General features: G+C 52.4%; 2 protein-coding genes across 3 annotated transcripts; both read right to left on the minus strand.

Annotated features, from left to right (window-relative positions):
• Positions 1-199: 199 nt before the first annotated feature.
• PTPN22 (protein tyrosine phosphatase non-receptor type 22) lies at positions 200-18,456 on the minus strand. The gene is made up of 21 exons (XM_074850078.1): positions 18,280-18,456; positions 14,295-14,403; positions 13,397-13,473; positions 12,385-12,480; positions 11,964-12,002; positions 11,550-11,621; positions 11,397-11,456; positions 10,826-10,968; positions 10,526-10,592; positions 9,595-9,672; positions 8,957-9,049; positions 7,511-7,587; positions 5,948-6,705; positions 4,871-4,969; positions 4,619-4,749; positions 4,056-4,083; positions 3,564-3,644; positions 3,162-3,268; positions 2,492-2,522; positions 1,737-1,814; positions 200-1,118 (listed from the first exon to the last, which is right to left on the minus strand). The coding sequence occupies exons 1-21, from the start codon at positions 18,364-18,366 to the stop codon at positions 1,054-1,056; spliced, it is 2,376 nt and encodes a 791-aa protein (XP_074706179.1). The 5' UTR covers positions 18,367-18,456; the 3' UTR covers positions 200-1,053.
• A 1,306-nt stretch (positions 18,457-19,762) lies between these two features.
• On the minus strand, positions 19,763-24,132 carry BCL2L15 (BCL2 like 15). Of its 2 annotated transcripts, XM_074850303.1 has the most exons (4): positions 23,831-24,132; positions 21,408-21,550; positions 20,448-20,663; positions 19,763-19,957 (listed from the first exon to the last, which is right to left on the minus strand). In XM_074850303.1, exons 1-4 carry the CDS (start codon positions 23,934-23,936, stop codon positions 19,940-19,942), a joined length of 483 nt encoding a protein of 160 aa, XP_074706404.1. In that variant the 5' UTR covers positions 23,937-24,132; the 3' UTR covers positions 19,763-19,939. The 2 variants fall into 2 exon arrangements, with proteins under 2 accessions (XP_074706404.1, XP_074706403.1); XM_074850302.1 differs by lacking the exon at positions 23,831-24,132 and having other exon boundaries at positions 21,408-22,143.
• Between the last annotated feature and the right edge of the window lie 248 nt (positions 24,133-24,380).

The following is a 24,380-nucleotide window of genomic DNA, read 5'->3' on the forward strand; positions in this document are numbered from 1 at the left end:
TGCTGGGCGGCCCCTGCCTTGGGAGAGCGGGTGAGCGTGGTGAGGAGGCTCCGGGCTGTGGTAGCCGCAGCTCCAGCAAGAGTCGCTTTAAACCAGCTTGAGTTCTCTCTTCCAGTAGTGGTCAGTGGGTTCCTCTCGGGACCAAATTCCCCAAATCCCACTTTGTTTTTCTCTCTCTACAGGAAAACGATCAGATAAAGCAGTTTTCAACATCTTTATCGCTCCCCACTGAGGATATAAATAGCAATGGAATCTGGTGAGGAATCTCTGTAGAAATCTCATCTTCTGAGGTACCCGTCTGAAATTCTGAGCTGGAGAGTCACAAATCCCCCAAACCAGCATTGCTTTAAAAATGCAATGATATCCTTGCTGGGGTGGTGTTTTGTTTGAGGCTTTTTTTCAGATAGCGAGGGCACTTGGGTCAGCTCGTTCTGCAGTCTGTGACACTCGCTTAGCTCCTGTGTGACCAGTCAGCATCTTGCTCTCACTGACCAAAAATCCAGAGAAATTACCTGATTTCACTCAGATGAAGAAAAACTTAAAATTATTTCTAAAATGTGAGATGCTAATTCTCTTTCAGTCCAAGTAATGTAAACATTTAAGGAAGTGCAGGTCTTTGATTGCAGTAGACCCACAGACGAGCGAAGCTGCCCAGGTGCCTTGTCCTGCGCTGGCTTTCCAGGTCAGTCAGTCGTTGCGGGGCGCTGTCGCCAGCGTACACGGCTTTGTTTCAGAATGCTCAAATCCATCCTTTTGAAGTGAATACATTCCAAAGCACGACTAAAATGTCTCTCTCCTTAGGATAAAATATCTATTCCCGTTTTTAGTTTCCATCATGTTGTGAATGAACGGAAAGTGCTTAGCTGCTGGTACTTCTGTATTCTTCTCTACTTTAAAACTTCAGTTGATGAAGAATGTGTAAGTAGTGCCTGAGCTGCAAACACCGTGCAGTAGCTTTTGATGTATTTATGCTGATGGAAACCTTACTGGGATGAGCACTCAAGGCGTATCAGAAGGACTTCACAAATCTGTAACGCCAAATCTATGAAACATCTAAATATTCCATGCTGGTGGTGGATTTCTTGGTCCTTTAGGTTTTGAAAATCGATTTGCAAAGCCTAGGAAGAAATTATTTTTTTTAATGCAACAAATTCTGTATGTTATAGATGCTGATTATGTAATTCCTTAAGATAATACAGTATTTAAAAATGCTTGTCATTTCAGTTCTTTCCCAAACTTTAAGCAACATCCTGTAGTTGTCAGTCAGCTGGTGCAGAACCAGTCTGTCAGTGCACCTGTCCGACAAATACCGTCGTTACAGCGTGAATATCAGGTTAGCTAGATTGTGTGCCTAATCTAATGCATGACTGCTCTCTAGAAGAAGAATTTAAAACGGAAAACATATTTCTCCTCTGCCATATTACACAACGTAGGGCAGCAGGCTGGTGGCAATGCTACAGCTTTGTCTTTGTCTTCCGCTGCCTCTGTTGCCACATAAAGGCTTTCAGGTACGGGAGGGCCCAACGCACGCTTCAGACTCTTCACACACCGAGAAGCGTTTGGCAGAGCGGGTTTCGGGGTTTGCGCGTTCCATCCTTACCTGTTCTTTAAACAGTTCGTGAATAAAGTTGTAAATGTGTAAAAAAAATAATAAGTTATTTATAATGTTTGTAATTTGATAGCATTCAGCCTGGTCCCTGCGTTTAGACTTTCAAAAAACAAAGAGAAAAACATACCAAAGCTAAGGAAAGACCTCGAATGGTTTGAAGGGGCAGATTCTGGTGGTTTCATTGGTGCAGATGGACCACAGATGCCTAGAAATAAAAAAACAGACTGAGGCAGTTAGTGACTGTGTGGCAGCTCCCTGAAGAGCGGGGGAGCAGGACAGGGCTGAGCACTTCCCGCGCTGGCAGCGCCCCAACGCCACACGCTTTAAGGACATTATTTGCTCGTAGCAGGGAGCCAGTGTACTGCTGCAGCACAATCCACTGGGAAAGCGTCTGCTCAGAAGTGCTTTAAAGAGTTTTTAGCAGTCCTATTTTCAAGGTAAGCATTTTAATTTTAGATCAAAATGAGCTTAATGAGAAACTCCTTATTTATGCCCCAAATAGAGTGGGCAGAATCCAGGATGAGGCTCACCTTCCTCACAGCATGCCTGTCCCCCATTTTTAGAGTATTTGTCCCACAACACTGGTTTGCATGACCTGAAGAATTTGGTAACTTGGGTACCCTGGAGCTGTCCCTGGGGTACCCGCAGGGCAACACAAGGGCAGCACAACCGCCCCACGATGCTGCTGAAACAACCGTCCCTACCCCGAGGGGGTGGCCTCGGCCAGCCCGTGCGGCTCCGCATGTCCTACTCCAGAGCGGGCAGACGTGCCGGGCCATTCACATCCGACAAGTTCAGGTTCTTGACAATTCAACCCCACATATTTCTTTATATACTTGCTTAAAGCCATCAGGAAGATGCACATTAACCTGAAAGACTTACTCTTTCTCACATTTTTCAATATTTTCAAGCTCTGTAGAGAAAAAAAAAAAAAAGTCTTGTTGGAAAAAAAATGTAAGCAGTAGATCAGCTCCTGGGATAAAAGAACTGTACTGATAAATATACACGTGTCATGTCTCATAAGTATCGTGCCTGGCAGCTGCAACTGAAACGCAGACGTCTGACATTCACTTTGGCTTTGGCTCTTTTCTAGCCAACCCGAATGCCTCCGGTTTGTGTTATTGTTTTCCTCAAACACTTTTCTGCTCAACCATAACATCCCGAAGTACAATTGCTCGTGGGGATAATTAACTCAGTCCACAGGAGGGGACCGGTGATGAGTAGAGTCTGTCCTACACGGGAATTCAGGCTCCACTCAAGCAACTCTTTCCAAGAGGAACTGGCCCTTGGGGCGGCCAGCGTGCCAGGCGCAGCCGTTGCCACGGGCAGGGCTGTGTTACTCTGCCCCTAGTGCAGACGGTGGTTTTGTTTGTAGTTCTGCAGTGGAGTATTTTTATTAGTCTTGTTTCCTTGCCCTAAATATGAGTGGTCTCAGAGCAGACCATTTTCACAAGGTCAGCAGTGAGCGAGTAGCAATAGCTGTAGCTGGAACGATCTCTTCTTCTCACCCCCCCCATTTTCAGTAGCTTGTGTTTCGCCTTGTTTCTCTTACCTTGCTTCTCCTGAAGCATTTCATAGGCTCTTTGGACGAGTTTTCAGAACCATTGTTCTCCAAGCTCAGAGGACCCGTCGTAGAATTTCTTGCAGCAGGCTGCAGACCTGGGAAGGCACATCAGAACATTTTCAGTGGTCACTCAAGAATCCTCCCGCTCTTTTCTAAGCGCTTTGTTGCTGCTTTTCATTGCCCCTGATGCAGCAGTTGAAGACATTCCCAGCAGGTCCCCTAGCTGCGTTTACTTTCCTTCTACCTGCTGAACTCTGCTGCAGTTAAGTCCTGAAGCACTACCGTTGGTAAGGCTTTGAACAAGTGGGCCGCAACCTCCTCAGCTGTTTACAGGTTTAGGTGTAAGTACAAAATCTTAGTTACATGCCAAGAAAATAACTCATCGCTTACTTGCTGCATCAGCAAGAACAAATGATTCTGGGGTTCTTTCAGGAAGCGGGGGAGGAGAGTTAGAGCGATCCCGGGTTGTCTCTGAGAAAGCAAAGATAAAAGAGTTGGTTACCTAGCTATAAAAATAAATATATGTATCTGTCAGTTCACTGGGAGGTCCACAGCACTCCAACTGGCATGTGTCAATTGTCTCGGAGGAAACACAACATGCAGCAAAAGACGTGACAACCCTCAGCCCGAGGAGGCTGCAGGGAACATCATCACGTAGAGGGTGAGGCAGGAGCTGATTAGGAAATATAAAACTACCAGTTCATGTGCTTGCAGAACTGTCTAGTTCTGTTTAGAACTGTTTAGTTGCAGAACTATAGCAACACAAAATTTAGGTTGGACTGAGCACAGATCCTAAAGACATTTACTAAATATGGTAAAGCAGCTTCGGTAAAAAGCGGACCTTATTTCCAAAGATAGTTTATCTCAGCATTAAACTTATACCTGTTTGTGGGCTCCGAAGCTTCACACTCTGGAAACAGAAAACAAGGAAGGTATTTGAAATTTCCACAACCAAATGTCATTCTCTTGCACACAAGAGAAGACGAGGAAATGAAGTTACACGCAAACACCCTCCCCCACACACCCCCGTGTAATGGAAGATAGACTTACGCTTCACTGTTCCGCTTTACAAAGCTGTAATTCAACTATGGGATGATCAAGAGATGCCTACATTTTGTTCAGCTCCTGCCTGTTCCACAGGGCAGTGTGAACCTCACCAGACCACTCACTAACTTCCTGTCTTCATTATCCTCCTCTAAAAGAGGGGCAATATTTTTACTACCTTGTATGGGATTTAGGACCCCAAAAATTAATGTTTGGAGTAAAGTAGATGCTGATAAGGAGGAGCCTGACTGAGACCACATCCTCCTCCCAGTCCTGAACCTGGAAATAATTTATGGAAAGTACACAGGACCAAAACTAGGGTCTTTCTCACAGAAGGAAACATGTTAAGGAAACTGGCACAGTGGTAGTGCTGGAGAAGAGACAAAAAGCCACTTACTTACCTTACACGGTCTCAGTCTCACTGAGTCATTAAACACCTCTGAGCGAGACTCACCACTCCACTCCAACGAGATTCCAGTGTTTGTATTTCTGGCTGGAAGCTGAAAATCAGAAGTGGCCAGAGGAAATTGTCCTAGAAACAGTTGAACACGAGAGGTCATTTCTCATCCCAGGCAGCGCAAGCAAAGGCGCGGCTGGACACTGGAAGAGCCCTCGGGGTGCTCCTCAGCCCCTGCTTTGCTAAATGCACCTACCAGCTTCACTGGCCACGATAAAGGACTCGGGGGTTCGCTCGGGCAGGGGTGGAGGATCATCATCATCATCATCATCATCATCTGGCTGTGGCAGGGCAGCTAATTGGGGAGACATGGACAGAACACCGGCATGGCACAACACAGCAGAACTGCAGACCTTCGTGAGACTCAGAGCTGACTGCTCTCGCCCAGCCGCGCGCCGGGGATGATGGTTAAACACCTCTAAACTGTAGCTAAAAATCCAAATAGGCCTCAGCACCAATTCACCCGCCGCTAGCTACGTGGCCCCCAGGGGTGGGCTGCAGCGGTGTTGGCAGCAGAATGCCCATCGTGGAGGGCAGACGCGGAGCCATCGCCCGCACCCAGCCAGGCCCACGGCACCGCTGCTGCTCGGCGGGTGCTGCAGCCCCAGAACTTCCCAAGAGTCTGAGCATCTGGGTTACGAGCGCGCTGAAAGCTGAAGGGCCTGAGCAGAACACAGCTGAGCAAATACCAAAGCTGAGGACAACGGGAAATGTCCAGCTGGGCCAGGACTGACCAGACCGAGGAATGATTCTACCTTCCTCATACGGCGGGTGATGGGTTTAAGGCTACAGATCTGGGCAAAACACTGATGTTGAGGTCCTGGTTCTCTCAGCCTCAGCGGGATGCCAGCATCCCCCTGAACAGCACTCTGCAGAAAGGAGTGGTTTTTGACCTGGAAGCTAAATCCTCAGAGAAAACCATTTCTGGGAGCTTTCTGAATGCTTCTTGAGCACCCTGTTTTAAGAATTGGTCAGCACCAATCCCTGCCTTCCCGCGACAGCCGTACCGAGGTGACACAGGAGTTCAGAGCAGCTCTGTAACGTGAAACCCAAAATCATGCTGTTCTAAAAATGTTGTTTATGGGAAAAATTTAAGGCAGGATCAAACGAGTGCAATGATGAAACCAGTTTCTCCCTCAGCTCTTGGGGGAACACAGTCCCGAGAAGCTGCTGCAGCCCTGCCTGAACCCCACAAGACCACCCTCACCCTCCCTCCAGCACGCCGCAGTCCAGCAGGACCAAGCCCAGCTGGTCGCAGTGCCGCAGCACTTACTCGGGGAGGACAAACTCTCGTCATTCAGCAGGGGAGCGTGGTGGGACACGGGTCCGGGTGGCGGAGAGCTGGCCATGGCGGGCTGCAGGGGAGCACCCGCAGCACAAGGGAGGAGTACATCCTGCCCCTCCGCAAGGTCCTCAGCAAACACCAGGGACACGGGCTCATCTGGAGAGAGTGACGAGAAGTAGGGGTCTTCTGCGGAGCAGACGTAAGGGTAAGGACATTGCCCACGGTTCCTGCAGCTTGGGGGGCTGTCTGCCTCTTGGCTGGAGTGGTTCAGCTCAACAGGGGAAATTCCGTCCTGCTTCTTCACCTGAAATCTTGACCAACAGGCATTGGGCAACTGTGAACTCAAAACAGGCTTTGCATCCCCACCATCCCACTCCCAGCCTTCTCCCCGCTGTGCCAGCACGAAGGGGGTGGATGCCGTCCGTGTCAGAGGGGCTCTGCCGCGGGGCCCTCTCCTGCCAGCTCCCTTCGGTTCCAGGTGCAGCAGCAGCTGCTCGGGAGAGATGCTGCTGAACTCCAAACTGCGGTGTTTCTGGAGAGCGTCCCCAGCACCCCACTTCTCCGCAGCAGCTGCCTTTCTGCAGTTGATGAAGCTCAAAGTGCCAAAGGAGATGGCCTGTCTGATGGCAGGGCCTCCGCGTCCAGAGCTGCCGTGTGCTCCCGCGGCAGCCAGCGACGTCAGGGCTGGTTTGCTTTGTGCCACCGGGGGAAGACATCGATGCACATCCTGTTCTTCTTGCTCTGAGCTGCAATAAAGCACCGTGCTGTGAAGTCAAAGCCATCCAGTACTCAGAAATCTCTGTTAGCCTGCTAACAGGGCCCCACCACGCTGCTCTTGAGAGCAGATCCAGGGACGCAGAGCCTGGTTCAGCCCCAGGCAAGGAGCACGGGGGCGGACTGTGCACGGCGGTGCCCCGTTGGAACACCACATGGCGAGCAGAGGAGGCCCCTTTACGCGGGTAAACGACACCTTCAGTGCCAACTATACCAAAAAGCAAAGTTACTTACAGAAAGCAGACACTGTGAACCAAAACATGCCCACAGAAAGATCCCACCACCCTCTGAAGCTGCCCGTGGTGGGAAGCCAGGCTCCTCGGGCAAGAGGCACTGGGGTGGCACAGGCAGATGGGAGGGGGGACCCGCAGGGTGCCCAGCCCCAGGCAGAGGCCTGAGGTGAACCAGCGCTGGGGCATCTCCACGAGCGTGAGCCTTTTTTCATCCTGCCCTGTGTGTTCAGTTCATTTGTGAAACACTGTGTGAGCCCCACATGAGACAGAGCCAAGGGCAGGAGAGGGGGACGGGTAATGGCAGGCAGGGAAGAGGCTGAGACTCAGTCTCAGAAACACATCAGTGAGAAGAGCAGGAATTATGTTGGGAACAACTGTGAGAGTCAAAGTGGGACTCAAGGGAGGCTGCAGATCCTGCTGACAAATGAAATGCAACATTTAAACAGAACCGTGTCACAAAGCACACGTTAAAAAATGCATCTTCCTGAAATCGTGTGGGTGACTGAAAATACCAACCCAGGGCATACTTGTGCTATGGCCTTACCAGGTTAGTAATCTCAGAGAATAAATATCTTCCACTGAAGTCAGAAGTGGCTTGGCCACAGGATGCCTTGTTTGTACCTAGTGACAGAAAAGTTTAGAAAACAAGAGTGAGGAGGAAGAATGCAAAGAGCACAAACATGCTATTTCAGGAGTTGGAAATTATTAATGCAGTTTTGAAATGTCAAACATCAACTTGAAAACACCAAGTTGGAGCTGAAAACTGAGGACAGCGATTCCCGTCAGCACCTTTTTGACATGAGAGTACAGTGAGCAGTAAAACCACCCAAACACCTGCAGCACAGCCTGCGCGGGCAGCTCTGCCCCCAGCACCCGCGGCCGCTCAGCCCGGCACGCTGGGCGCTGGTTTCCTTTGTGACACTTCAGCCATGACCATCCCCATGCTCTGCACGAGTATTTCAGAGGGCAGCGAGGTTTGGGTGGGCCAGAGGTTTGGCCAGGAGCTACAAAACCACATCCGGACTCGAACTCTTTTCTGCATTTTGTATCAACCCAGTCCTTGCATCTCCCTTGCTTACAGACTGTCCACAACACACAGAAAGAGGAACTTTCCAGCCCTTTTCTCACTTGGCTCTGGCTTGGAACATCCTGTAAATCCTACGGCAAAACTGAGGCACGAGTCCCATCACAGGATCCTGTTCCCAATTCTTTAGACAAAAGCTTCTGACAAAATAAACTAACGGTGACCTTTCAGCCTTTGCCTAAGAATGGCAACGCATTTACTTCAGCCAGACAGCCAACAGCTACACAGGACAGGTGGGGTTCGTGCCAGCAGCCACAGAAGAACAGCAAGAGCAAAGAAAAGCTTAACCATGGACGTTCTGTACGCTCCTGTTTGTATGCAACTTCATACCAAGACCACCTTGTTTTTCCTCAGAGGTGTGTCAGATTTGAAAGACTTTGACACATTTTTTCACAAGATATTTTAGCCTGCTCTCTCCCATAGACAGGCTGTAATGCTAATTACCTCGCTAGAATACCACCCTGCTGCAGACTAACACTTTTAGCACATCACCTTGTGTGCCCAAGCTTCCCAGCCGAGACTGAGAGTCACTCTGCAAGCTCTCCATGAAGACAAGTTTCACCTGCACGTCCACATGGAACCCAGCTGCTACTGTACGGAGTTGGTGCTTTTCTATTCGCTCATTACATTCAACAATTATAAGAGTATATAGAAAATGGTTTTGAGACCAAAAAAAATTTATCTCTTGCCTGGGGCCAAATCCTGTGCTAAACATTGCACGTTCAGGGAAACAGCTGGGTTCTCATGGGTTTTCCAGACAAGAGGCTCAGTTTGGGCACCAAGGGTAGCAGAAAATACGGGGATTCATCCCAGGTCTGCAGAGGAGACTTCTGCAGTGGGGGTCGAGGTTAGAGCTGGCATGGCCGGGGCTGCAAGGGGCAGTGTGTTCATCCTGGGGACTTTTACCTGTGAAGCAGCAGAATCTTCCTGAGCATCCAGTGCTTTAATCTGCCTTTTGAAGAGTTCAATCACCGCATCATAAACCAGCTCATACTGCTCCTGCATTCCAGACAAGTAAAACAGACATGAGAGCCAGCACCTGCAGTAGGTGCAAATGGTCTCCTGTTACCCAAATCAAGCATCAGCCCCTGAGAGAAGCTGCCACTGTCTGGTCCATTGGCAGGGTAAATTCTCAGAAGAGGTAGAAGCCACAACTTTCAAAGGGTTCGGACTGAAGCATCTGGGTTTTTTTCGGGTGCACAAACAATGCTGTTCTGCATTGAGCTTCCTCTTCAGCCTGTCTCAGCTGAGAAGAGTTCCCACTTGGTCCCCTGGACAGTCCCTTGTTTCACAGCGTAAGTGTTCGATAAATCAGGCTGCAAGCACTGAGCTATTCCAGCTGTCTACAGGGAAATGGTCAGCTACCAAATTCATTTCTGCAAAAGCATTCTTCTGTTCAGAGAAGGGACCTTACCGAACGCCGACGTGCCCCAGTTCCCAGCAGCACAACGCTCTGCGTTTCCCTACTGCGAACCCTCCCAGGGAAGAGCCGAGGTCCCGCTATGGAGAGTGTCCCTACACTTGGTGAAACTGCCTGAACGTACCTTGGTCTGCACTATGGAAGGCCTTTGCGTGCGCATTTCCTGGATCAGACTGAAAATACTGAAGTTCACTGGAACAATCTTGCAAGAAAGAGAGAAGATGAAAAATTACAGACAGGTCTAATTCCAAGCCACTTCCAAGTCATGACGCAGTTTAGAGCAGTGTCCAAAATTCAGGCCTGCTATTGCAAGAATTTTCAACAAAGGACCTGCTTAAAGTGCTATTTTTTATTATGAACCAGTTGCCTCCCCCCTTCTGTCTTGCACTCCACAGAAAATGCCCTTTTTATAACAACATTGGTAACAGCTGTGAACAGCACAAAGGACAAGACACTGATTTCCCAGATCAATGGGTTCAGGGCTGCTGTGGTGCAGAAAGCAGCCACTCCTCCGAGTCCCAGCAACCCGCTGCAAGGCCAGGGATTACTTCACATACATATTTATCGAAGAATCTGAGTAAAGCAAGGTGTTAGTTTGGAAACAGTGAATTTCTGATGGTTAAGTGCAGAGAGACAAATATAGACAGTAAAGTCGTATTGAAGAGTGAAGGCCAGCACAGAGCCAGGCCCGGTGACCTGACGGTGCTGCCAGAGGAGCAAAGGGAGGGAGGGTTCTGCCCCATCGGAGCGAGCATCAGGGGGCATTCGCATCGGGATGGGGGGAGCAGCAGCCACGGGCAGCGCATGGATGACGAGGAGCCTGAAGAGAGAGAAGCAGCACAAACTGGGAATGGGGTATCGGCGGTTTGGCCACCACCATCCTGCAGTCAGGCTACGGGGGGCTCCCGCTCACGGCTGTCATCTGCAATACTCTGCCTGCAGTCAGAGGGGGGTGAAAGGGGCAGCGAGGGGGGAGAGAGGTGAGGAGGGACAGAGAGATGCCGCACGGCTGCACGCAGGTGCCGTTTGGAGACGCAGACCGGGCTGACACTCACTCCGTCCCTCAGCAGCTTCTGGGTGTAGTCGATGGCGCAGATGACTCCTGTCCTCCCGCAGCCGGCACTGCAATGACAGTCACAGCAGGGTGTTGGTGGCCTCTCAACTACACGTGACACTGCTGGCCTGCTGCTACCCGTGCTGGCTGTCCTCAGAGCACCTGGTGCCTGAGGACCTCCTGCGAGAGGAGCACAGCTGCAGGCGTGTGCCGTCTGCCACCCCGCTGTGGCCGCTCGGGAGGCGAGAGCCGGGGGGCCGGGGGGCCACCAGCCCTCCCCGCTGGTGACCGACTCACCCACCTGCAGTGGATGCAGATGGGGATGCTGTCGTCCGGCTGGTAGCAGCGAATCTCACCGATGAGCTCCAGGATGGGGTCGATGGACGAGGGGACGTCATGGTCCGGCCAGTTTTTATAGTGGAACTGGTGGACGGTGCGGATTTCCTGCGAGAGAAGAGCGCTGGCAGGGCGCAGGGCTGGCCGGTGCCACCAAGGGGATGCTGCCACAGCTCCCGCGGGCGCAGGCCGGGACGTCGGCAGGGCCAGGGGAAGCTGATGGGCTGCAGACACCCCCAGCTCCCGTCTGCGTCGCTCGGCAAAGGCGAGAGTGGGCAGCTGTTCTTGCTACAGAAGCAGCTTTGCCATTTTATGACATTCCTGATGTTACCTGTTGGCCTCACCCAGGGTCAACAGAAATTGAGGTTTGAGTTAATCGATTTTTTACTTTCTTTGTTCCTTCAGCTACTGTCAAGTCTAAACCAGCAGGCTGAGCAGTGTAAAATTTTCTGCACAAAGTGTGCCATATTTTAACGTATTATTTATATAATAAAGATAGCCAAGATGCATTTCCTGCCTTGACCTTTCCTACTTACCTCATTCAGGGTCACCTTTAAAGTCCTAATTACATACTCATTTTTCTTCTCTTCAGCTTCCTGCAGAGCAAGAGGTTAGAGTCACATTTTCTGCGGGTGACACGAGTTTCCAGCGCACGTGATGCGCGATGGTGCTGGGGCAGCTGTACTCACACAGGCGACGGAGAAGGGACCACACTGCAGGGGAGAGCCGCCCACCTCTGCCCAGTACCGCTCACATTTCTTCTGTTGCGAGAAGCAGGACACGTTTGGTTACCCAGCACCCGCCCCCCTGCCCGGGCTGCCCCCTCGCTTTGCAGGACAGAACTCGCGCTGGGAGGAGGCCCAGCGCTTGCTGCTCCCCAGCTCCAGCCTCCCCTTCCCTGGAGCCATCGCTGCTGATCTTTCCCTTCCAAAGGGATAAGCTACACTACTGGAAAGGGTTTAAGAATCTGCAGCTGGAGACTCAGGAAACAGCTCGTATCAAACAGAAACTCACTGTCACTAATGAGATTTAATGAAAATCTGCATCTCTCCGCCCTGCCCCGGCACTGTCACGGCAGAGGCCACCCCTGACATGTTACTCACCTTTCCCATTTCAAACTCCATACAAGCCATGACCACAATCTGCAGAAAGAAGGTTCATTAGAAAAGTCTGAACACAAGTTTCTCATCCAGGCAGCAAAATCAAACTCATCACTTGCGGGTACTTGTCAGCAGTGAGGAAGTTCTGCGGGCTGCCTTCCCGGCGTCCCGGCCTGCCAGGCAGATCAGACTCGGGGATGAGGCCCTCTCCCACTCAGAGCCCCAGTGCAGAGACAGCCACGAGCCCACTCCTGTCTCAGCACGAGTGTGGAGGAGGCTCACGGGAAGGACACAGGGCACACACAGCTTCTGGAGTAAAACCCTGACCTCCCTCTGTCTGCTTAGTCAAAAAGGACTGCTGGCTGGCTGCACAGACAACTTTTCTTTTTTTAAAAAAAGGAAGACATATAAATGTGCACCTTACCAGGACTTCATACTCCCAAATCATCCTCCAAAAGTCAATGACAGTAGCGGGGAGAGGACCCTGGGTTGCAATGTATGCTCTTGGCCCATAGACGCCCTAAAGCAGCATTCAAACCAGACATGGAGACATCTTTGCTTAGTGCACCAGCAGAAATAAAGTCACTCCTCTTTCTGAATCTTACTTCTATTCAATGAGGCCATTAAGGGTTTAGAAAGGCTTTTACATAGTTACATTTTAGGCACCTACATTAAATTAAGCAACTGGAAACTAATGGTGTGCAAGCCTCCGAAAGGCAGACCCAAGCCAGGGAGCCAGGCTTGAGGTGAGATCTGCTCCCAGACCCCCAGTTCTCGCAGCGTGTCGGGGAGCTCGGAGGTCACAGCAGCTCACCCCTCTCTGCCGCGTGGCCAAAGAACGACCCATCCCCTGGTGACCCTCCGTTCTACAGACGGGTTACACAGAGCCCTCGGTCGCTGTGGTGGAGAACGAAGGAAACCTGCTATCAATCTGTCAGAGAAGGGTCGCGAGCACAGGAGAGTCCAAAACACGTGGAGCTCCTGATGGAGAACCGGCCTGCGCTGACCTGCCCCGTCTCCGCCGCGGCGGCGGGTCTCAGCCGTGCTGCCGTGCAGGGCTTCCTGCCTGCGCGCTGCCTGCAGGCGACTGGCCACAGGCGATTCTGCACCACTGTCACCCACCAAAGGCAGTAACACTGACAAGGAAGTTGGGGCTGCAAGCCACAAAGTGTTCCACCACCCACCCCAACATGACCACACGTCCCTGGCCCCGTAGCCTGGTGCCTCTGTGCTGCAAGGGGTGTTTTTGAGGGGCTCGCTGGTCACACACATCTTCTTTACATCAGCTCTCCTGGAGCATGGCCCAGAAACTACTGCACGGTCCTTACACTCACCACAGCCCCAGGGCCTGCTCCTGCCGGCACCACTCGACCAGGCAGCACTAAGAGCTGCTACGAACACCTTTGTGTGGCAGAACACCACGAAAGAAGCAATACCTTGATGAAGTTGGCATTGATGTAATGAGAGTCTGCATCTGATGTGATCAGGGACAGCTCCACTCTGCTGTGGTCAACTGCAGGCACAAAAGCAGAAGCAGCAGCAGTTAGTGTTTGTCTTTCGTGGCGGTTGAGCTCCTCAGGCTGCAGCACAAGGTGCTTTGGAGGAGCACACGCATCAGGGAGCTCGTCCCAGAGCAGAGGAGCGGCTGTGCAAGCAGCTAATGCTCCTCCTGCACCTACCGACAGCCTGCGCGGAGCTGCCATCGCCTACGCAGGGCAGCTCTGTCAGAGCGACGGCGAGGGCTCAGGCAAGAGCTGCAGATGCTGCCCCTGCCCCAGCACAACGCCCATCTCCTCTGACCGTGGAGCCAGCCAGGCCTAGAATCACCCTGCATCCCATCTTACAGGCTCAGATGAGATCTGTGCGCTTAGATTATTTTGTTTTCAAGCTAGAACGGATGAAAGGGACAGTCTGCCCCAACCCTAGGACAGACTCGTCTTTGGAGACTACTGCACCAAGCCAGGACCAGCCACTGCAGTTTTTAACTGTAATCTGCTTTGTACACCACGGAGACAGCTTTGTCCAAAGCCGTGTTCTGTGAGGCCTTGGAAAACAAGTGGTTGCAACACTACCCAGAAAGCTTGCAAGGATAAGCATTAGAGGATGTGTTTCCTACTGAAATTTAGAAAATACGTGCCGGAGCCTTGCAGAGCGTGCACTGCAACAGGCAAAGATAAAGCCTTAAACCTGCACAGCGGAATCCGAGGCCACCTGACAGCCGGTGACACGCTCACACGCAAGCGGCTGTGGAGGCAGGGACTGGAGGATGAGAACAGACTCTAAACTAGAAAAAAACAAAAGGCTGAATAGGAACATTTGCCATTTCCAACCTACAGGGTAAGATGTCCTTGTATCTGTTCTTCTTGATGTTCTCTGGTTGCTCAGATGCTGCTGTAGGGTAGATTTTATCCGATCGGTATTTTGTTGACTGCCTTTTCAGCTTCTGTCATAAAAGAATGGAACAAATTACAGCAAATGTGCTACATACAACACTAGAGAGCACACGTGAAGGTCTCTAGGGGTCAGGTTCACTACCACAAAGCAAGGTCTGCACCATTAATTTTTTCCTGAGTGGCTTTTCTCAAGGTACTCAGAGCAAGAATAGAGACAGAAGCCACCTGAGAGCCCCACCACAGGCTTCTGAAGAATGGAAAGTGTGTGCTGAGGCAGTGCCCACACAAGGCTCGGGCATGTGGGTTTCTGAAGTGACATGATGCATTTATACAGCACATAAAAGCATCGCCCTCACAAATAAGTGAGACACGGCGGGGGGGTGGGAGTGGGGAATCATTCGCAGTATAAATGGCACCCAGGTAAGAGGTGTAACAATGTTAAACCACCTTTAACAAATGATATCAGAAAAGACAGATAAATCAATTGATTTTTCTCACTTTGGTAAAGATGCTCCCATCTGTAGCTGCAAACAGCCCTGCTCAAGCCACCAAAGGAGCACAAGCAGTTGGAGAAAAGTAGCTACATGCACAGATGAAAGAGAAAGGAGAAGGAGTCCTAGGATAGACCCTTCGGGGGCTGAATCTCTCATCTCTTTCATTTCCAGGATAAAGCTGCAGCACTCCCAGAGAGTTCAAGCACCTTTTTCCTGCCAAAGCAGAGCATTTTATTTCACCGACATCAGCTTCTGAATACCACACACTGTTCGTTACCATGAACTTCAAAAGCATCATTCTTGCTGTACTTTTTCTTTCATAATTTTTTGTCTACCTAACCACTTTTCTTGCCACCAAGGGGTGCTTTTGATTTAAAACAAAAGGCCATTTCTCTAATTAGCGACTCTACGGTTCGACACTCGGAAGGGCAAGTCTCCCTTTCCCACCCCCCTGGAGCCCTTCTCCTGGACATCACGGCTGGCATCCAGAGAGTCGGGCTGACGCAGGAGAACCCTCAGAACCCTTGTGAAAGGAAGGTGTGCAGGGGTGCAGAGCAAAGGGGAGGGTCCACGGGCACACCTGAGCTGCAAGGTGAGAGGGTTTCTCGTGCCTGGTGTGCACCTCACTGTGACCTGCCCGAGCTGCTGGCAGGGAACGGGAAGGGTGGGCTCAGCGCTCGCGGTGCGGGGCAGAGCAGCCCGCCAGTCTCGGGGTCACCGAACTGAAATAGCGCCGTGGTCAAAGGGGTCGGAGCTGAGGAGGTGACAGTCCCTCCTGCTGGCACCAGCGAAGCCCTCCCGGAGGGCTCAGGGGCCACAGCTCTGGCACGACAGCACGTGAGCAGGAATCGCAGGAGTCCTGACGGTGTCAGGGCCCTGATTTTTGGGTGCTCACCGTAAGCGGCTTCAAGAGTCAGCTCACCAGGGACCTTCCCACGGAGCTCGTAAGCACCTGCCTGTCAGCTCTCCCAAAAGCTCTCACCCAGTTTTGAGAATCCTGTCCCCTGTCCTTCCCTGCTGCTGACCCAACATATCAGCAGCTGCAGGAGAGCTGCAAACCCCCTTGACTCCAGCCTGCTCTAGACAGTCCCCCGCTAGGACACGACACCCTCAGGCCTGCAGGCACTAAGCTACAGAATTTGCCAAACAGCCACATCCGGAGCTGGAGCCCTTTGTAGCTTCTACGCACTTGACCAGGCCAAGCAGCCCCTTAGTGATACCACAGATAAAAGGTGTGTGCAGCAACGTGTATCTCACCTCCGCAGTATGTCTGTGCACAGATATGCCAGTTCAGATCCAAGCCAGAGCTGCTGGTTTTTAACATTAAACTGAAATTTTTAAACCCAAAATTCTGCTTTCCAGCCACAATACCACAAAAGCCACATCTCGCTGATCTGGATGGAATGAGTCAGGAAGAAGGTACAGGAGGCCCAGGACAGTCCACGTGTCCAGTGTCCATTAATGAAGACCCCGGGGCAGGCACAGTGTGATAGAAGCTGTGGGTGCAGGGTGGGTTTGGTGGATGACACGTCCCTGTCACCTCCTGAGCTCTTCTGGTGTTAGTCACACCCTCCCCCTGCCTCCTTCCAAGGCAACCCCAATTTCCAGGGTAAGCTTTTTTGGAAGGGGCATCACTTAGTACTGAAGCCAGTTTTACAGCTGAGGCTCTGAATCGCCTTAATTTCTGTCCCTGAATAAACTGACAAAACTGCTTGGGAAATGCCTACATAGGAGAAAGCGAGCAAGAGCAGTGAGGATCAAACTCTGGCTGTGAGGCTGCACAAACAGAAAAAGGGGACTTAAACAAAAACCCCTGTCATTTACAGTAACAACACCACAATTTGCATGTGCAAATGCTTGTTCACACAGAGAGAAGGGAGGCATTAGGACAGAGAAATAGCATTGAATATTTCTACCAAGTTTGGAAATGCAAAGCCATCGCGACCGCCTGTTAAGGCTTCTGCACTGGCAAAAGTGGCCGGCGACTCGGCCACCCTGGGAAGATTTCTCCCCAGTGCAAGAGGAAATGCAGACTTGACCACTTCTACCTGCTTTTGGGTCAGATAATGAACGTTTGGCTGCTAGAGCTGGTGCGTGCACCCGGGCTCGCGGCTGTGCCTCGCGTGGCACATCCCCAGCACACAGCCAGCAGGGGAAATTCAGCAGCCGGTGACAGCGCTTTGTTCCATGGAACAACAGACTGTCACTGCAGGCGCAGATTAATCACTTCCCTCCGGCCCAGACACCTGGAAACCAAGCACTAAGCTTTTCCCAAGCGTTTGAAGCGCCAGTCTTCACCGGTCCGACCAAGCAGGGCTGATCTCGCGGGGACTCCGAAGCGACCCCTGCGCCTGCCCCAGACACCACTGCCTGATGTGTCCGGGGGCAGCTTGGGCCAGTGGTTGTTCTGGTGTTTGAGACATCTCAGATCTTACAGATGCACCAGTTTTACCCTTCCCTATGTCTGCTAAAGCTGGGCAATGCCTTTGCTCCTCTGAGCAGCCCAGAGAGCCTGCCAGAGCAGCCTTCCTCCAGCTGGTCCATCGACAGGCACGGCCAGCCACCAGCCCGAACCACGAGGCAGGGGGTTGCCCTCCGAGCCTCGCCCCTGCCACCCAGACAAACAAAGAGACGTGGGAGAGCTCACGGACCGGGGCACTGCACAGACCTCAACCAGCCCAACGCTGCAGAACGCAGGGGGAGGTCAGAGCCACCACCATTTTTTGCTAGTTTTGCCTTGAGGGAACAAGAAATGAACGTCCAAGAGGGGCCAGCAGCACTGCTGGACACAGAGCACACACGCTCCTGGCGAAGGGACGCGCGAGCCCTTCCCAGAACCCCGCGCTGGGGGCTGCAGAAACGACCCGTCCAGCCGCCGTCTCCTCGCGCCTTGGCCAAGGTGCCCGGTGTCAGCGAGAGGGGGAAGAGTCTGGAGCCCACGGGGCCTTTCTCTGAACGCCCGCTCCCCGCTCTGGGGTGGTACAGGGGCAGGGTGGGGGTCTCCATTGAAATGGAAAGAGGAAAAGCTGCGGCAAGTAGCAACTGGAGATCCCCGACAGGAACACGTGCATCACTGGTATAACAGGCTGCGGTGGCGAGAAGGGGCAGCAGCTCCACATTCCCCACCGTGCCCCAGTTGTATTCACAGGCGAAGTGAAACTGTGTCTTGACAAGTGCATTCGCAAAGCAGAAAACAGGAAGCACTCAAGTAGTTAGCTAAAAAGCAAACAGTTCTACTTTGAATGCAAACTATTAAATTACTCTTCTGTCTTTACATTCCTTTTACCCCAGTTAACTCCTGTGTCTCCTTCTGCTGCAAAATTCGTAGAAAATCTTATTGTCACATGGAAATCACATCGCTGTTTGAGAAGTGACTGAGTGGTTCCCTTTAAAATCAGCTGAAACAAGGAGCCGTGCCTTAAGAGAACTTACCAAAAACTCGTCTACAAACTGTTCTCGGTTGAGCTTCTTGCCTTGGGCCCTTTCCAGGTTTAGCAGCAGAATCTCCCTTTGGTCCATGTTGCTGGAGACCGAGCGCGCCTGGGCTGCCAGTCCTGGGAACGGACATGTCAAGTGCCTGCCGCGGCGGAAAGCACCAGCCCAGAGAGCACTCGCGGCGGGCTGTGGTTTACTGACTTCATCACAAGTCCTAAAGGAAATTAGTACGTAACCGATATCGTGGCCAAATAGCAAAACAAAACACCAAAACTGGGGTCCTAGCGCCTCCTTTTCAAACCACAGGCAGCGAGGGCAGGCAGCACCGAGCCGGGCAGGAGCCTGGTGGCGGGGCTGAGCTGCCCGGTCCCTCGGGCGTGCCCGGCTGTCTCCCCGCGCGCCGTGCCACGGAGGTGCTCGGGTGTTGGAGACCGGAGCCGAGCACCCCAACATCTGGCTGCTGTAGGCACCGCGTCCAGCCGTCAGCAGCGGCGCGGAGGGGCGAGCATGGGGTGAGCACGGGGAAGGCTTTGGACTCGGAATATGCTGTGACTAGAAGAGCCCCTAAAGCAGCACGCAAAATCCACAGTTCCCCGTCACACTTATAACTTAGATTTTTTCCACAGTAACTGGAAAATATTTGGAAAGACTACTTCAGGCAGGCACTGCGCACCTGAACCTGGCTTGCACGTGTCACTCCCCTGAACGGCACCACCGCTTCTGAGCAGAGAAAACCCATCAACATGCTTCAGGTCAACTCTTCCTGCCACAATTCCCCACATCTGGTAGCCTGTGCCAGAAGAGAGGGTCAAATCTCCAGGAGACTATAGAAATCAAATTAATTATGCCAGCCTAATTCACCTCACGCCCTCTGGGTAACACTTACAGGTACTCTAAAACACCCCGTCGGACAAAGCGGAGGTCGTTCCGAAGTGGGAAGGAGATGCAGAGAGCAAAGATCTCGAAGGCCATCCATTCTCTCTACTTGCAGAAGTGGGAAAAACTAAAATAAACAAAACTAAACTAAAACCAACCACTGTCCAAAACCCAAAAAAGGTATGGGAATCACAGCCTTGATCTTTCCAATATCTCACATTTTGCACAAAGACTTCAGCCTCGCTGTGCCAAGTCTGTTTCTCCTTCTGATTGTAACTGGTCATTAAACACATTCCCCCTCTGTTTTCTTGCAGCTCGGGTACAGAATAGCCACAAGATTTATGTGTCTAGGCGCTAAAAGGCCAAGGGCTGTTGATCACTCTGAAAGAGCCATCACTCTTAGTTTAAAATAATGTCAATGTTAATTTTGCAAAAATAAGCCTTTCAATCACCTGAGAGGAACAGAGAGATCTTTAGAATAACTAATGGAAACATGATTTAAAACAAATATTCACCTGATGAGTCTGCGGCACTAAGCACTGACCTAGAAACCTTGAATAAGAGAGAAGCCCACTTTTATGGCTAAATTCAAGAGAAACACAAGTAGAAAAGCAATAACAAAAAACATTTATTAATTTTTGCCTGTAGTGATACAGAATGTCTTCTACATGTTGGTTATGTGTAGAGTTCTTGCAGTCTCCAGAAGAAATACAACATTTCTCCCAGTTACATCAATGAAAAGGCGAGCTTCACCTTCTGAGTAGTAGTGTCGCCCTTTGTCTCAACTGTCCAAGTTCTCCTGAAAACAAACCAACCCACATGTATGTTTTAGAGAAAGATTTCAAGGCAGGTTTAAAGGAACCGGCAGGAGCAGGACGTGGGCTGGAGGGGCGAGCGAGCTGCCTCCCGCTGCGACCCTCCCCGGGACTGATTTCATCCTCCCCCGGTAAAACGCAGCAGGTGGGGCCTGTGAAGCTGCGCGGGCAGGACGGCGCTTTCGTACGGCCCATCCTTCGTTATTTGGGTTCTCATCTACGGGAGCGAGCGGGGCTCCCAGGGTACCGAGATAAGGAATTAAATGCTGAGACGCAGCAGCAGCCGGGCAGTGGGATGGTGGCTCCAGCAAGGCTCCCCCGAGGCGCCTGGCAAAGCCGCGCACCCACGGCGACTGCGCGTGTCCGGGGGGACACGCTGGGTGTCAGCGACCGGCTGAGCCGGGGAGAACGGGGGACACAGAGGAAGAGCTGTAGATGCCCAGGCAAACACCCCCACCACCTTCGCATCCTTACCCATCCGCCGCAGGCCTCGATGTAGTTTCTCACTCGAGAATTTCCATTGATCACTTCTATGAGTTGGTTGGGACGCAGCAGAGCTGGGACTTTCTCGGTAACGTGCATCACCAATTTCACAGCCACACTGAGAAAAGCTTTCTCGTAGGCCAGCTCGGGGTTCTGGTCACTCCACCTCCTGCTGAGAGAGTCCACGGCAGCCGCAAACTTCTCCATCTGCAAGCGTTGAGAGGGAGTTTGAACTGCTTTTGAAAGGACAGGGTGATAAGTCTGGGCTCAAAACTCAACATTCCGTTAAATTCCCGCATTTGCTTCTTCTACCCATGGCTGGAGCAGGTGCCCCCACAGCTTCCTGGTGACAGCCACAGGGCGCAGGAGGGCCGAGGCAGGGCTCCCCTCTGCCGGGGCTGGTGCCAGCCGCAGCATGCTGGGAGGACGGGGCACAGCCGGCGGTCTGAGCAGGACTGCAGGAGCCCGAAGCTGGAACTGCCTGCAGCAGAGGCGAGCTGGTGTGAGAGCTCTGGCCGCAGGGCGGGCTGAGCCAGATCACCTGCAGCAGGCTGGGCAACCCCCTCTGCTCCTCTCACCACAGTCTTCCTCCTTCCCCCCTCCTCACATGAGCTGCCTCCACCAACTCAGGAGCATCTCCTGCAACGACAGGCCGGCCCGGGCAGCTCCAGGGCCTCTCAGGGGATAGAAAGCAGCTCCCTTGGAAGGGAGAGGAGACAAGGCGGCTCCCCCACGCCTTATCCAGCTTCTGTCCTGGCAGCTCGCACCCCGCCTGCGGCACAGAAACGAAGGGAGTCTCGGGGCATCGCGCCCCTTCCCCTCAGACCCCCCGACTCCCCCAGCGAGAGCTGTGCTGCTCCCCGGGCTTCTCCCGTCCCCGGCACCAGGCAGCACAGGGCTGGCCTGGGGACGAGGAGCCGGCCGGGCCAGGCGGGCCAGGGTGGGGTTTACCTTTCCCTTGAGCACTTCAGCAAGAGCCTCAGAGGAAACCCTTTCAAAATCCATGTTGCACCGGTCCCCCATCTGCCGCAGGCGACTGGCGATCACAGTCGGGTCAAACGTGGTCGGGTGCTCCCCCGCAGACCGCAGGGGCTCTGGAGCAGAGAGCAGGGCGAGGGCTTTAGCACGACGCGTGACAGGTGGAGAAAGAGAACACCCCCAGAACACCCCCAGGACACCCCCAGGACACCCCCAGGACACTACAGCTGTTACTGCCTCAGGCCCTTGGAGGTCAGCACTGGGTAGACCTCTGAGAGGGCACGTTAGGAGATGTGAAACCAAAGTCCCTAAGAAACACCATTCGGCCATTCAGGTATTCACCGGCTTACAGGGCCCGAGGGGCTCTGTCCCATGGGGTTGTCCAAGCCGCTTTCCTCCCACCCTTGTTGCTTCACGCTCAAGTCTCAGTTCAGCCCCACTCCTGTTTCTCCAGGGACATCCCTAAGGCCTCTCTCCTGCCCCTCCGGGTTCTGGCAGCTCCTTCCTCCCCGGCCGCCAGCAGCAAGGAAGGAAGGTGTCCTGCTTTCGGCTGGGACAGAGCTGATTTTCTTCACAGTAACCAGTATGAGGCTGGTTTGGATTTGTGCTGAGAACAGTCCTGCTAATACAGGGATGTTTTCATTAGAAATTAACTCTTAAGGGTTACGATAACAAAATTAACTCAATCTCAGTTGAAACCAGGACAATATCCACCCCTTACTCTCTACCATTTATGTCATGCCCACATCCCACACTTTCCAGTACATCCCAGTTAATCACCACCACCTTTCTTGTTTATACACACAGACACCATTCCCACAGCCTGTGGGCCACCCCTGCAAAGTGTCTGTTGAGTTCACTTAGTCCAGGACTTGTCGTAACAGCCCGTGTGGGCACCAGGGACGGCGTGAGGCCGGCTGGGGCAGGGCCGGGCTTTGGGGCGGCGCGGCGGGCGGGGGAGGGAGGATGCTGTGTAGTGGTGGATTGGTGCATCTGGAATCAGCTCTGGGTCCATCACCGCCGCGCTTCACTCGGTTTTATCAAAGTAACGCTCAGAGGAGTTGGAAAACATCTCATCTCTCTCCAGCTGCATGGCACAGCGGCACTGATCGGATGGCAGAGCCCTGCCCGCGCCCCCCCCGCGTTACGAGGCTGCGGATCACCACGTGCACTCTTCAGAGAACTTGGATGTTGTACTCCAGGTCTCTTCTGAGCAAGTGCAGATGGCAGCATGTCAACAGCCCACAGTGACCCAAATTTGGGAAGGTTTTCACAAAAGGAGTAAAAGACATACTTCTCAAATTTCAAGTATATAAAACCATAAGAACTTCTCGCTATACTTGGAGGGGGGCACAGGGGGGAGCACCCAAGTTGTAGCATTTTTCCCTTAAAGTATCCTGAGGGGAAAAGAACCAATTTTTTTTCCCTGAAAAAACGAGGTTCAGCTAGAAGGAATTACCCAACACTGAAAGTCTCAGCAAAACCATTTCCATGTTTGACAAAGTCATAAGGAACTGAAAGCAGGATCTTTCAACAGAAAGCGAAGGGAAACTTCATCTGGAGGCATCGCTTCCTGATCCGACCCCCTCCCTCATCCAGCTGCTAATCCCAGCTCCGGCACTGGGCGCCCACAGCCCGGGGCTCCAGCCCGCGGCCCCTGGGGCTCCGGGCGGTCTCACAGCGCTCGGGACAGCCGAGGCAGAGGCACGAGCGTCTCATCCGGGAGAGGAAAATGAGCAATACGCTAACGGAGACTTGTTCTTTGGGCAAAACGACAAACTTCCGCGGAGCTGTTGAGAAACGGACTTTGCCATCTGGTGTCAGCCAGAGCCAGTGGCTCTTGAAACATTTTGACTAGTTTGTTGTCATGAAAATAGTGGGAAAAGCAACGTGAATACAGGTAAAATTCTGGGTTTCTTGCAGCATTGCCCAGCAAACCAAAGTAGCCCAAATGATACTGGGAGTTTGGGAAGCAAAGACACACCCCGTCTTACATGCTAAAGCAACTGGTTTTACCCAATGAGCAGTATGAGCTTTTTTTTTTTTTTTTGGATAATGACAATTATAACTTGTCCCACCCCATTGGTCCAGAGCAAGGCAGGGCCTGTGGACCCACATGGGGCCGTGGGGGTGGCCAGTGGGGTGGCCATCCCACACAGCCCCCATTGTCCAGCCCCGCCAAGGCAGACCGTAGCCATGGGCTGCCCGGCATTCAAACTTGACCTTGCTCTAACTTTTCTCTCAAACCAGAGATGGCTTGGAAGTCATCACGAGTCTGCAGTTCAGGAAGCCCAACAACCCCCAGCTACAGCCGCCTTCCTCTGAGCGTGCAGTGGAAACGCTCCTCTACCCTCTGCAGCAAAGAGACCAGCTCTTGCTCCCGCGACAGGCCCCACCTCCCGAGTCTGTCTCCAGGCTCCGGCACTCGCTCTCGTCCTCGCCCAGGAGGTCAGAGAACAAAGCTTCCACCACGCAGGCCGTCTGCTCCTCGAAGGTCGCCATCACAGCGCGTGGCCCTGCTGCAGCGGGCAGGGACGCTCTTGCTGCTGCTCTGGGCAGGTGCCTCTGGACTTTGGCTTTCCTTTCCCAGAGCTGCACAGGTTCTGCCTTCCGAGAAGAGCGTGACCCCAAACCCCTCCCTGGGCCAGCACCATATGCCAATATTTGCTCTTTGAGCCATGGGTGTGGTTAGTTTCAAAATAAGTCATGTCTGTTAAGATCAACTGAAATAAGTACTTAGAAGTTATCAGAGACTGCTGATTTTTTACCCAACAAGGGGTCTGGATAAAAGGCTGGAAGCTCCAAGTCCCACCCCAAAGACAGGCTTGGTCCAGCCACAGCAGAGCGAACGACAGCTGGCCAACAACCTGTCAACTATTATTTTCTGAGAACTACTTAATGCCAACGCTTGAGCGCGGCTCTCTGCAAGGACAGGAACACAACACG

Source organism: Strix aluco, chromosome 25 (genome assembly GCF_031877795.1).
Source record: "Strix aluco isolate bStrAlu1 chromosome 25, bStrAlu1.hap1, whole genome shotgun sequence".
Classification (NCBI taxonomy): domain Eukaryota; kingdom Metazoa; phylum Chordata; class Aves; order Strigiformes; family Strigidae; genus Strix; species Strix aluco.

Coding starts and splice junctions, on each gene's coding strand:
- PTPN22 (XM_074850078.1), bottom strand. CDS start 18,366: ATGGACCAAAGGGAGATTCTGCTGCTAAACCTGGAAAGGGCCCAAGGC. Junction 6,706..7,510: donor TCTCTGAGATTACTAACCTG/GTAAGGCCATAG, acceptor GCTTTATTGCAG/CTCAGAGCAAGAAGAACAGG. Junction 3,645..4,055: donor GCTTCGGAGCCCACAAACAG/GTATAAGTTTAA, acceptor TTGCTTTCTCAG/AGACAACCCGGGATCGCTCT.
- BCL2L15 (XM_074850302.1), bottom strand. CDS start 21,764: ATGGCCGAATGGTGTTTCTTAGGGACTTTGGTTTCACATCTCCTAACG. Junction 20,664..21,407: donor CTGAAGTGCTCAAGGGAAAG/GTAAACCCCACC, acceptor CAACGCTTGCAG/ATGGAGAAGTTTGCGGCTGC.